At 41.9% G+C, this 13,974-nt stretch overlaps 1 protein-coding gene across 2 annotated transcripts in view; it reads left to right on the plus strand.

Annotated features, from left to right (window-relative positions):
• The window catches only part of STXBP6 (syntaxin binding protein 6), a 281,082-nt gene extending 270,836 nt beyond the window's left edge, over nucleotides 1-10,246 (plus strand). For both annotated transcript variants that reach the window (XM_029599020.1, XM_029599021.1), the window contains exon 6: nucleotides 8,206-10,246. In XM_029599020.1, the coding sequence (XP_029454880.1) occupies nucleotides 8,206-8,331 (126 nt within the window). In that variant the 3' untranslated portion in view covers nucleotides 8,332-10,246. The remainder of the gene's footprint in view (nucleotides 1-8,205) is intronic.
• The last annotated feature ends 3,728 nt before the right edge of the window (nucleotides 10,247-13,974 follow it).

Here is a 13,974-nt window from a genome sequence, read left to right on the forward strand (position 1 = left end):
TGGGTGAAAACTTTCCCCAAACAATATCTGAGGTCCAGAGGGTCTCCAGTTGTTCCACAAACCAGTCTCTGTCATGTACCAGGGGTGAAAACTGTATTGGTTGTCTCCAGATGTCTCCTAAACTTCTTACACCTATTCTCCAATCTGCTGCTGGACCTCTCTGGGTGAAAAGTGCAAGGCTGAGAAAATAGTTCTTCACGTTCCTAAACCTCTGGGCAGGAAGGGTAGCTTCAAATCGTCCTGCCCTAATGCGGGAAAAATACTAAAAATAGGATCCTTCACAAAATCAAATTAGGTAAAACTCTCATGTTCTAATGAGGCAAGTCACCACTGTCTCTCCTCTGGCCAGGACTAGGGGTTCTCAGAGACCAAAAGCCAAAATTTCAAAAAGATTTCAGACTGTTCACAAAATCTAGACTTGAGGCAGAACTTTCCAGTTAGGGGGAGTGGAGGCCCAACAAAAAGCAAACTGCCACACCAATCTCTCTATTCTCCTTCCCTTATGCATCCACGAGCTCTCCATTCCAGCAAGCCTCAGTGGTTGTGCTGTTCAGATTGGTATGCCCCCTAACTTTATAACCCCAGGACTGGTCTAAGGCCATTTAGTGAAGACTTAGAGAGCCTCTACATTCTTTCCCTCCCACAAAAAAAAAGAAATATGGAAACTGGACACTTCCACAGATATTTTTTCTAAGAGGAATCTGTTGGGAGTGAAAGAAGAATATGTAGAAGCTGCTGTCTGTTGTGAAGCCAGCTCTTTATAGAGTATGTTTAAGTTCCAGAGAAGTTATGATACTCAAACATGTTGGAAACACGTTCCATATCACTATGCTAGACTGTATTGAGTTACCTACTGAACAGTTTCCATCTACTAGGGCTTCTGTACTGCTCTACATGCTCTTGTACTTGCTTCCTGTTTCTATATGAGATGAGTTGCTGACTGCTTACAGCTTTGTTTTACCTTGTTAATGAAACCAGTGCAGTTTTATTATTGCATAGAGGAAATCCTCCCTGGCTTGCTTTTACTTTAGAAGGAATTCCCTTAACTGGAACAAATCTCTAACAAAGCATAGTTGGACTCTTTATTCTGAAAGACTGAACATGGTATTGAAAAGTGTGAATACTATAGTACTTTTCAGTATATATGGAAATCAGCAGAGAGCAAACATTAAGTTGCCTGGAGATTAAGTATTATGGTAGATAAGTATTGAGTTTGTTTCATCTACTAAAGTGTTGTCAGTGGATTCAGAAAATAACATCTGTTAGTTAACTTCAGTATCTACATTCTATAAGGTATTGTAAGTTTCAAGCTTACAGTATGTGTAAAAAGAAATATATATATATATATAGTTTGGACCTCAAGAGAATCAGTTCATATCATGAAGCACTACCTCACTTGACAGGTCCACTTTTACAATGACAAGACCCAAGTAGATATCCTTGAAGCCAGGTTATACAACACTTCTATGCCATCTTGGAAAGGGGTACAGGGATTCACAGACTATATTCCTCAAAAGGCTCAGGAAGAATTACATTCACTGTTGGTTCAAAGTGAGGAGTGCAAAAAGCATCTTATATGCATGGCAAATGATGCATTTGAAAGTACAACAAGGGACTCTGCAGTGGCTATAGATGGGCACAGATTCTTAAGGCTGCATGCATCTGGCCTCTGAATATGAACAATAAAGACTCGCTAGGTTGGGTACTGGTGACAAAGTCAAAGAAGCTGTGGATTTCCTAAAGGACCATCCTTAAACATTTTAGATCCTTTCAAGTATTACCTCCCAGCAAACCTCTACCTTCAGGAAATACTAGACAAGAACCCAGAAAATGCTAAAATGCTGCTGCATAGGGCAAGCCAAATCCTGGAAGCAACACAGCTTCTGCTCCTTCACCCTGCGTAGCCTTCAAACGCTGCTGCTCTTTTCTTCATTGCGCCACCCAGCTCATACTGCTCTGCAGCCTGAATCCTGGGCCTTTCTTCCATCCTTGTGGGGTTGATACCAATGCTTCCTGCTCCTGCCAGTCACAGTGACTGGGCCTCCTTCCCATCCCCTCAAGCCCAGGGGAACACCACTTCCTCTTCCTGCTCACACGGGCAGGAAATAGGAAGCACAATCCCCCATGGTCCTGTGTCTTGCTCTGCACCTGATGATCACATCCGAGTAGAGCTGATGGAGAATTAGACATCTGTTTCCAAGTCTGTGGTGCTCTAGGCGGCCACCTAGTCCTTCTTCCTAGTTCTTGGGAAGAAGGGCGAGCCTTGACTGATACCCTTTCTGTGCTACCACTGACAACACTGGATGTTTTTTCTCCTTTAAGGCCCTCCCATCTTACCTTCAAAGTGATCTGCAAACAATTTATCACATAATGCATTAAGTGAAGGAAGGCTCAAGACATTATGGATCTTGACTCAGTCTTATCCAAATAACATCCAGGATTTTTATTACCCATTTCATAATACTATATGTACCGCAATCCATTAGCAATCTAATAATGCACTTACAAAATTTAAAAAAAAAAAAAAAAAAAAGGAAAATGTAAAAGCCACCTCTGTTGCCGAACATAACAGTTTTACTGGTGTTGCCTTGGAGGATTGTTTTAGTGCATTTGCTTTTGATGAATATGTGAAATTAAGAACAAAAAAGTCCACTGAAAATCATGTTTATACCTAATTCAGGAACTCTAAAGCAGCTGACTGAAAAGATCCAGAGACCATAGTGATATGATATTTATGTAGTGAATCCTGTGAACTACAGAAAGTAAATGCGGCGATGTGCATTGGTATTTTATTTATTTATTTAAACTTCATATGCATCCTCTATGGACATGAGAGTACCCAAAGCACTGTACAAATGTAACAGTAGCCCCAGGATTGACAGATCTGTATGTAATGTCAGTGGTGCAGTTACCTGGGAATATCTGGACTTTGTAAAGTTAACCTGAACCTTTGCTATGCAGCAGAGTCAGGAGTATGACCAAAATCAAAACATGTGAGATAAACATACAGAAGCTTATAAAGCACATGTGTTTATGTGAAATAATTTATAAAATAAGGTCAGGTGTTGTATATGTAGGAGTGGATTAAGTTCAGATGGTATATTTTTATTCATTTATTTAGATTTAGCACATGCCTTATTAATCGGTAGCTCAAAGCAAGTTCCATTCAGCTACAGTAGGTATTTCTCTGTCACAAGAGGTAGAATTATAACAAATGTATATCCAGATCTACCCACTTCCTCTCATACAGAAATACAGTAAAGACTTAATACTTATATCAGAGCCATAGTCAGCCTATGACCAATATGACCTGGGCCACAGGCACATTTGCTCAAGGACACCACCAGCCCACTGCATGAATACCTGATCCACAAGAAGAACATGAGCTCTTTTCACACTCCAGTCTGGTCTGGCAGCGCCTCTTTCTTCTTTAATCCCTGCAGTTGAACCCTGTGCTCTGCAATTACAACAGGGCTCTGGATCTACGAAGCCCTGTGAGGCTCAAACATCAGCTGTTTGCATGTGCAGTTCAAACCGGAGTTATTTCAACCACATGGGGCTCCGTAGAGGCCGAGCCCCATGATTCAAACAGCTGAGATCCTGTTTCAGTCACGAGGCTCAAAGAGGAAAGAGGCACAGTGCAAGGGGCAGACGCAGCCAGCCAGGAAGTTTCTTGGAAATAGGGGAGCAAGATAAAGAAGGACATGGGGATTTTGGGGGTGAGCAGGAAAAAAACAGGTACTAGGTGGGAAGAATGTGGGCTCAGCGATTTGAGTGGAGGGAGATCAGGTGAAGGACTAGGTGGGAGAGCAGGGGAAGAACAGAGCTGTTACTTGGGGATGGGGGAGAGCAAGGGAAGAATGAAACCTGGGAAGAACAGAACTTGTGGGGGGAGAGCAGGGAAAGATGGGAGCTGCCATTTGGGGATGGAGCGAGCAGAGGAAGAAAGGAACGGGCAGGGGAAGAATGGGCCTGTCATTTTGGGATGGGAAAAAGCAGGGAAACAATGGGGATGGGGGGACAGCAGTGGAAGAACAGGGACTGGCAGGGGGAGAATGGGGACTGAAAGGAGGAGAGCAGGAGAAGGATGTTACTTGGAGATTTAGAAGAGCAGGGACACTTTTGTATTGGGGTGGGAGAGCAAAGAAAGAATGAAGATTTGGGGGAGAACAAGGAAAGAACAGGAATTTGGTGACTGATGGGGAGCAGGGACTTGGCGATTAAGGATAAGTGGGTGTTCAGAAGGGCAGGGAATCTGGAGCTCAGAGTGGGGGATGCAGAGAGCAGACAATACAGAATCTGTCTGCTCTCTGCATCCCCTGCTCTCTGCATCCCCTGCATTTAGTTGTGAGTGGGGGTGTATTAGATGGGCTAGGGAAGGTATGAGTGAGGGTGTGAATGATCTGGAGTACTTACTGGAAAGGAAGTTGGGTTCTGTGAGTGAGTAGGAATGGGACTTGGAAGTTGGTACAAGAGGGGTAATAGGAGGCTAGGTAGGGGGTAAGAGACTGAAGAAAGGGGACAGGGAGGGAACGAGTGGCAAGGAAGGAACTGGGGCTGTGAGAAGTTTGGAGGTTGAGGAAGCTGGATGAGGGTGCAGGTACAGAGGGTAGAAATGGACTAGGAAGTGAGTGAAAAATGGAATAGGAGGCTGAGGAAGGCATGAGACAGTGCAATGGGATGGGGTAAGAATGGGAGATGAAAGCTGGTAGGCAAGGGAGGGATGAAAAGAGAGACTAAAGACTGGAGGACTAGCGTGATTAAGAAGAGAGGTGAAATTTAGTTATGAGTGGATAGAAAGGTAGAGAAATGAAAAATGGAGAAAAAAGATGAAAGGGGAAGATCAATGTCAGAGACAGATGCAGGAAAGGAAGAGGAGATGAAAGAAGAAATAGATAATGGAAAGGAGATCCTGAAAAGAACTCAGGAGAAAACCAAAAAGAGAGACCAGGACCAAATAAAATGCCCACACAAGAAAAGGTAGAAAACCCCCCACTTTATTTTCATTTTTTTTAGAGAGAGGAATATGTTAGCTTTGGGAATGTGCCTTTCTTATCTCTTTGTATTTTGCTCAGTATAGGTGGAAATGCATCTCTGTTTCTGGTTTTCTCTCTCCTGTGTTGCACCTCGCATAGATTCTGGTTTCTTGGGTTTCCATTTCAGTTTTTGTTGGCATGATTCTGTTTCTAATTTGTGGCTCCTTTATTCTGCATTAGGTAAAGGTTGTCCTGTGTTCTGCTTGTGTGACAGCAGTGAAGGACTCTGCTAGCATGTAATGTCTGTGTAGGAATCTATAGATGTATTAATAATTATAAAATCCACAACCCACCCACAGCATATTCTAATATAAAAATTATCTCTATCTTGTTAAGTAGTAGGGGTTGAAAAACGTGTGTGTGCCTTTTAAGCCATAATGTTGTGCCTTTCTCGTCTATTGAATTATAGGAATTGATTATATTAAAATAATTGGGTTCCAGATTTGATTGACGACAAAAGAAACTCTCCACTACTAGGAACATTATGTACCACAAAAACCTGCCAAAAGCACACTCAGAACCTTTATAGCAAACCTGGTAAACTAGCACTAACACTCGACTCACATAGCAAGAAACTCAACTATGAAAGAGCCATACTACAAATATTACTAGAGACTCTAGAAACCATTGTGCGCCACTTAGATTTTTTTTTTATCACAAGCAGTATATCCAATTGAATATGTAAATAAATAACGAATCAGTTGAGTAAAGGGTAAAGGTCACATCCATACACACTTATGCCTACTTATAAATGATAAACTAATAGTGTTATGTATTAAGTTAAAAAAAAAAAACATTGAGAGTGTCTCCAAGCTCATTTTTTTGTACAGGGCAAGGGCGCACTTTTATACTTGGCTATAGGTGCCAAATTGCTTGGCTACAACTCTTACTTATACTATATATAGGCTTCATACACGAATACCGTTGTCTAGCACTCATTGCTTTTAAAACAGTAAAACTGTTTTAATCAGGTATTTCCCTGTCCCCAAAGGGCTTATGATCTAAGGGGCTTATTTATTAAAGGTTTTCCCTAAAGGGCTTATTTACTAAAGGTTTTCTTCCATTGTGTGTCTATAAGAAAAATGCTTTTTTAAATAGGGTCCTAAGGGCCGGATTTTAAAAAGGTTATGCGCATAACCGGTCTTACGTGCGCCGGGCCTATTTTAAAAAGGCCCGGCGATGCACATAAAGCCCAGGACGCGTGTAAGTCCCGGGGCTTGCAAAAAGGGACAGGGAGGAGGTGGGGCGGGGGCGGTCCAGGGATGGGGTCAGAGGCTCCAGGCACAGCGGCCATTTGCCACTGTGCTTGTGATCGCGCCCCGGCACTTGGCCCAACTTCAACCCCAGGGCTGAAGTAAGTTTAGCGACAAAAAAAGAACTAAAAAAAGGTAGGGGGGAAAGGCGGGAGAGGTAAGGGAAGGGAAGGTGGGGTGGGGGTGTAGGGAATGGGGGAAGGCAGCACGGCTCGGAGTGGGCTCGGCGCGCACAAGGTGCACAATTGTGCACCCCCCTTGCACGCGCCGACCCCAGATTTTATAACACGCGCGGGCCTGCACACGCATGTTTTAAAATCAGGCGTACATGTGTGCGTGCCAGGTAGTGCGTATACATGTACGCCTGCGCGCAACCTTTTAAAATCTACCCCTAAGTTTGTAAATGAGGCAAAGGAGGGTGAAGTGATTTGCCCAAGACTACCAGGAGCAGCAGTAGGATTTGAACCCTAATATACCTGGTTCTTAGCCTATTGCTCTAACTTCTAGGCCAGGGGTGCTCAAACTAATCCTATGTGCCTCCCCCCCCCCCCCCAAGCCAGTTGGGTTTTCAGGATACCCCTGATGAATATGCTTGAGAAATATTTTGCTATCACAGGAGGTACTGCATGCAAATAAATCTCATGCACAGTCATTAGGAATATCCTGAAAACCCGACTGGCTGGGTGGGTAGGGGCCGAAGGACTGGTTTGAGCACCCCTGTTCTAGGCTACTCCTCTGCTTGGGACAGGAGGGTGTTCCATTTTTTATAGATAAGTACCTCAATGGGGCTGGCCTGGTAACCCTGCACCACCATGCAGCAGGATTTGAACTCTGCTCAGGTCTTCTGCTGCTTGGGTTGGCCAGAGCTGGGGTTGCTGTAGAAGCAGTGACACAGCCCCATGGCCATTGAAGGATGATTATAGAGTAGCAACTGGTTATCACCACTGCATTGTAATCAAGAGATGGTGATACCTAGTGGTTGGATGCAGGACCCATGATTGCAAGGTTCTAGAAGCAGCCCTGCCTTATGGCCATCTGGCTGGTCACCATCACTGCAGTAAGTTGGGAGGGGATATTAAGTAGGGGTAAAATATGTCATCTTCATGCGGGTGGCCCATTCCTTCCTTAGTAAGCCCTGTACTATTTTCTCTTTCTCTAGGATGCAAGCAGAGTTGGCAGCTTTCTCTTATTTATTATGAAGATAATTTATTTCATTTAACCAACAAAATGCATGGATTGTTTTTCTGCTTTTCCATTGCGTCCCAGTGGCAGATTGATGCAGTTGTACCCTATATTCCCAGATCATCGCTGCAAAAAGATTTTTAGCGTTAGCAGATATCCTGTGCAGTGGAGGAGTAGCCTAGTGGTTAGAGCAACAGGCTACAAACCAGGAAAACCAAAGTTGAAATCCCATTGCTGCTCCTTGTGACTTTGGTACTGTAGGGAAATATCTACAGTCATTAGGAATATCCTGAAAACCTGACTGGCTGGGGGTGCCTCCTAGGACCAGTTGGAGCACCCCTTTTTTAGGCTACTCCTCTGCCTATGATAGGAGGGTGTTCCATTTTTGATAAGTACCTCAATAGGGTTGGCCTGGTAGCCCAGCACCACTGTGCAGCAGGATCTGAACCCAGCTCAGGTCTTCTACTTCTTGGATCGGCCTGATCTGGGGATTCCTACAGTGCCTGAATGTAATCCACTTTGAAGTTTCAAAAAGTGTAATAAAAAGTAAATAAATACATCCTCTAAGTGTTACCACTACCTCCCGCCCAGCTTTTCTAATGCATTTGGAGATGAGCTGACTCTTACACATTGTTCCCAGCTGTTGGGTTTCAGCCCATACTTGAGCTTGCTATATTCTATTGTGTTTCAGAGGCCTAAAGGACTTATTCTCTGGTTTCTTTCTTCTTTTCCAGCTTGCCATGAAACACAATGCTGAGCCACTACCTCGCTCACGGAGACTTTCCCCAGAGGAGCTGAAGACTGTGTCTGGTTTTAGCTGTCTTTTTGTAGACAATCCAGTGTTCGTCTGCATTTTTTAAAACTCTGAAATCAGTGGAGATAAGATTTTAATTCCAGTTGTGGGAAATATGTCCTTAATGCTCAACTTGCTTACTCATGTCACAGTGGTTGCAGCCTGTCTGTTTTAATTCTATTTTATTTTATTAAATTGGGGTAGCGTGGGAATCAACAATAACAAAATCTGTGGGCCCTGATAGAACTAAATAAAACTGGGAAAACCCTATTGGTCTTTCTGGCACTAGTCAGAATGGAGTTTTAATTCAGGTGGGTGAGAAAGTGCTCTTAAATTCTTAGATTATGCTGCAGAATCAGTGTTAAGAAGTGCCACATTGAGTCACACTAGTGCTTCATCAAGCTTAGCATCCTGTCTCTGACAGTGGCCAATCCAGGCCACTTGAAGTACCCAGAAAATCCTTATGGGAGATCTGTTGCCTGGCTAACAACTGCTAATGAAGCTGTCCTCCAAAACCTCCGGAACCTTTTATTTAAACCCAGCCTTAACCACATTCACTTATGCCATGTGCGCAGATAACCTATGCTCTGGGTGCAGTTGTTGAGGGATGTCATCACACCTTGGCTGCAGCTTTCTGTCATGTACCAGTAAAGTCACAACATCCTATCAATGTGGCACCCCCTAGAGTGCAGTGCTACAGCAGCAATAAGGGAGCAATCGTGAATACTCCCCATTGGGTGCAGAGTATCTGGGCTATTTATTTTATTTATCCTTGTGCCTGATGTCCTACCTTTTCCTTTTGTACCTACAGGATAGGTTAAAAAATCAAAATAATTATTAATTCTGCATATATCAGCCCTCTCTGTCCCTACACTTCCCTAAAACTGACACTAAAATTATTCAACCCAGTAAAAAAAAAAAAAAACAACAACCTTCCTATTTAGCTTGTATGCATTGCTGCAAGTCTCAAAGGGAAACCATTCAATTTATTTCTACTGGAAAATGAGCAGGTTGCACATTGGGCACTTTAAAGGCAACTGTATACTTTGTGCCTGCTATTGGTGCTGATGGCCAAGAAGGGGCAAAATGCCACAAGTACTTTTGGAAATCCCATGTAAGTGTGCTATTTTCCTGTCCTGCCCTTAAATACAACCATAGGAACACCTCTTATTAATGCAGTAAAAGTTTGCCCACTATGGCAGCCCCACACATACTTTTACCTGTACTCCAGGAGAGCCATTTTATCCAAATACCTATTTACCTCCTGGGGTGTCTCTTATACACATTTTAGAAAAACTTATAATTGAACATTTCATACATATTTCCACTGGGGGAAAAAAAAAAAGCTTCTAATGGGAGAAGGGTCTGTATTGCCTACTTTCTCTCACTTCTATCCAGACTAAGGTATTTGCCATATTTGTAGCATTTATGAAATCCCCTCACTAAGCACTATCTGAAGCTTCCTCTGCTGTCACTATCTGCCAATCAATTAACAAATACTGTAATATGGGAAAAGAGCAGTGGTTGAAGTTGTGCTGCTTTTGCCGGAAGTGGGAGTGGTGAATAAAGATTGAAAATGTGATTGTAAACTTTATTCTGAGAAAAAAAAGAGTGCTCTAGATAAAGTGGCATTTCTTCCCTGCCATTACCAGTGTACATGAGATTAGGGGAGGAGAAGCAAATAAAGATATAGAGGATGAGGGAGAGAGACTGGGGGGGAGGGGGGAGAAGCAAGGGTTTGTGTGTCTTCACTCAAGCAAGCAGGATCCAGGATTTTTCTTACCCATTTCATAACAGTGTATATCACAATCTCTTGGTAGTTTAATAGTGAACTTACAAAATAGATGGTTAAAGAATAAGAAAATTAAAAAAAAAAATCTTTCACTGAACATGGAAGTTGTACTGATGTTGCCCTGGTGTATTTTTTTTTAATGCATTTGCTGTTGACAGATTTGTGACATTAAAAACAAAGCACACTGAAAGCTATCCTTTCATATCTGATTCAGGAGCTCTACTGCAGCTGCTCAAAAGGTCCAGAGAGCATAAGCTTAGTGATATGATATTTATGCAGTGGAACCTATGTATTGCAGACAGCAAATGGGATGATGTGCACTGACCTGAATGTTTTCTAGCGGGATTGGGGGCGGGGGTGATTTGAACCTAAAGTCAATGGTGCAGTTACTTGGGAACATTTGAACTTTATAAAGTTAACCTGCACCCCTGTTATGGAGCAGAATGAGAAATATAATCTAAATCAAAGCTTAAGAGATATACAGGTGTGCAGAAGCCTCTTAATCCCATGCAAAATTTGAAGCTTTTAATGCGTGGGTTTATTGTGGAATCATCAAGGGGGATGTGGTTGCGATGGAGAGGGTACAGAGAAGGGCTACCAGGGTGATAAGGGGAATGGAACAGCTCCCCTATGAGGAAAGACTAAAGAGGTTAGGACTTTTCAGCATGGAGAAGAGACGACTGAGGGGGGATATGATAGAGGTGTTTAAAATCATGAGAGGTCTAGAACGGGTAGATGTGAATCGGTTATTTACGCTTTCGGATAATAGAAAGACTAGGGGGCACTCCATGAAGTTAGCATGGGGCACATTTAAAACTAATCGGAGAAAGTTCTTTTTTACTCAACGCACAATTAAACTCTGGAATTTGTTGCCAGAGAATGTGGTTCGTGCAGTTAGTATAGCTGTGTTTAAAAAAGGATTGGATAAGTTCTTGGAGGAGAAATCCATTACCTGCTATTAAGTTCACTTAGAGAATAGCCACTGCCATTAGCAATGGTTACATGGAATAGACTTAGTTTTTGGGTACTTGCCAGGTTCTTATGGCCTGGATTGGCCACTGTTGGAAACAGGATGCTGGGCTTGATGGACCCTTGGTCTGACCCAGTATGGCATTTTCTTATGTTTTTATGTTCTTATCACATATAGAAATTTCAATGCAAAGCAGTCCCTCTGAAACCTTCATTATCTCATCTGTTTGTTAGTATAGGCAGGTTTCATACTTACTACTGCAATCAATCCCATCACTGTAGGGCAGATTCCTGCTGGCAAATGGGTGACTTTAGGGGAGAAGCAATTTTCAGAGTGTCCGCTTTGGGGCAAAGTACATGGGTGTCACCTGCAGTCCTTTGCATTAGTTTTCAAAGAGAAAGTATGCATGTGCTTTTCCTTTGAGACTTGCCCTGGGTACAAAGTGCCTGTGAATTTTTGCTGATGTTTTTTGTGAGGGTAGATTTTCAATGGAAAATAATGCACACACATATGATAATCTATTTGCACTTTTTTTTCTAATCCCACCCAAAATATACCCTTGGGAACACCTCCCCTAAATGCAGCTAAAATTGCGTGTGCTGTGAATCACTGCTCATGCTTTTAGCTGTATTGAAGGAGGGCATGTATAAATTATTTACCCCTGTATATGGCTTTGAAAATCATCCTCTAACTGATTCAGCTTTAGAAGATTCTGAATGGCAACCCTCCTGTGGAAGTGAGGAAGAAAGAAAATGTTGGTTGGAAAATAAATAAAATAAAAATCACCCATAGTTTTATGATAATCAATTCAGCCTTTGAAGGAGCATTAACATCAGCTCAGAAAGCAGTTACCACAGACTTGTGCAAAGTAGAATTTTTTTTCCACCTGGTAGTTTTCTCATGCTTGTTTGAGTCTGTTGGAATCAAGGCTGGGATCCTGGTGTCTTGAGCTTTCATTTGCAACTAGCAGCAGTGTGGAATCCAATTGCATGTCAGTCACAATTCTACCTATATAAACATAGAAATGACGGCAGAAGAAGACCAAACGGTCCATCCAGTCTGCCCAGCAAGCTTTCACTTTTTTTTTTTCCCCCCATACTTATCTGTTACTCTTGTCCCTTATAAGTGACTTTTTTTGTTCTATTTCCCTTCCACCCCCGCCAATGACCTATTTCCCTTCCACCCCCGCCATCAATGTAGTTAGCAGTGCTGGAGCTGCATCTAAGTGAAGTATCTAGCTAATTGGTTAGGGGTATCAACCTCTTTTCCTCTGGCACTGGCCTATCTTCAAACCTAGGAACTTTTGAGTTCTGTTTACCATGAGATTTCTCAAGATTAGCGGGGGGAGGGAGAAGAGCGGGTACAGTGACCCAACACACGTTCTCTCTTCCCTTCCCCAAAAAACAGGCATTCTTTACCACGGGCCCCTGCAATCCTCGTACACAGGGCCAGTACAAAGGTTTGTCGTGCCTTAGACAGACCAATGTTACACCCACCCTGAGGTGAAAGTGCCCCTCTTACAATGGTAGATATTTATTTAATTAATTGTATTTATATCCCGCGCCCTCCAAAGTTCGGGGCAGGTTACAACAGAACATAAATAAAATTAATAAAACACATCAAATAAAGTAAAAATATAGATAAATAACAATGTAACTAAAAATAAGATAAAATAGGTTGTTGACAAATGAAATTAAGAAAAATAAGAATGGCAAATTAAAAATTAAAGGATTAAAAAAATTAAAAATTTAAATCTAAAAACTATAGTACAATTAAAAAGAAAATAAAACTAATTGAAGTAAGTTATTGAGTACATAGGTCAGGGAAAGCATGTAGAAACAGATGGTGGTGTTTAAGGGCTTTTTTAAAGACTTGTCACTAATAAAGCGTAAATCTGGAAGGATGGTGTTCCATAAAATAGGGCCTGATATAGAGAAGGCTCGTTCTCTGGTAGAGACCAATCTAGTAGTTTTCCATGAAGGGATTTGTAGGAGTAATTTATTTTTTGACCTAAGATTTCTGGAGGGTGTGTAAATATGTAAGGATGCGGAAAACCAGGTAGTATTATTACTGTAGATGAGACTATGAATGATTGGTAATGTTTTGTATTGAATACGCCATTTTATAGGGAGCCAATGAAGTTTGTGTAGGGTGGGGTTTATGTGGTCAAAAATACTTTATTGGAAAGAAGTCTGGCAGCTGAATTTTGAATGAGTTGAAGTGGTCTAATGGTGCATTGTGGGAGATCTAGAAAGAGGGAGTTGCAATAGTCCAGGCTAGTGAGAATGAGGGATTGGAGAATGGTATGAAAGTAAGTCTGGTCCAAAATGGGTTTGATATGCTTTAGTAATCTGATTTTATGGAAGGATGATTTCTGCAGAGTTTTGATATATGTGGTTAAGTTTAGTTTAGAGTCTAGTGTGATGCCTAAGTTACGTACTTCTTTTACAATATTGATGGTACAGTTGTCTTGTTGAATATAGGTAGGAATGTCATTGAAGGGAGAGGTGCCTAAGATAAGAATTTCTGTCTTGGTTAGGTTTAAGCTTAGTTTGTTGTGCGTTAACCATCTCTTTACCGTTGATGGGCATAATTCCAGAAATTTGAGTGTATCAGTCCAGTTCTGTTTAGTAGGAAAATAGAATTGAATGCTGTCCGCGTAAATTGTGTATATCACACCTAGAGTGGATAGGAGTTGGCAAATAGGGGTTAAGTATATGTTAAATAAAATGGCGGAGAGCGATGATCCTTGTGGGACTCCTGTATTTACTGTGAAGAAAGTGAAGTGTGTGTTATTAACAAAGATTTGTTGAGATCTGTTTGTTAGGTAGGAAGAAAACCAGTTATGGACTGTACCTGAAATTCCAATGTTAGAAGTGTGTTGAGGTTTATTGTATCGAAGGCCGTGGATAGATCTAGAAATACAGAAATGTATGCAGTTCCTGAAT

Source organism: Rhinatrema bivittatum, chromosome 4 (genome assembly GCF_901001135.1).
Source record: "Rhinatrema bivittatum chromosome 4, aRhiBiv1.1, whole genome shotgun sequence".
In the NCBI taxonomy this organism is placed as follows: domain Eukaryota; kingdom Metazoa; phylum Chordata; class Amphibia; order Gymnophiona; family Rhinatrematidae; genus Rhinatrema; species Rhinatrema bivittatum.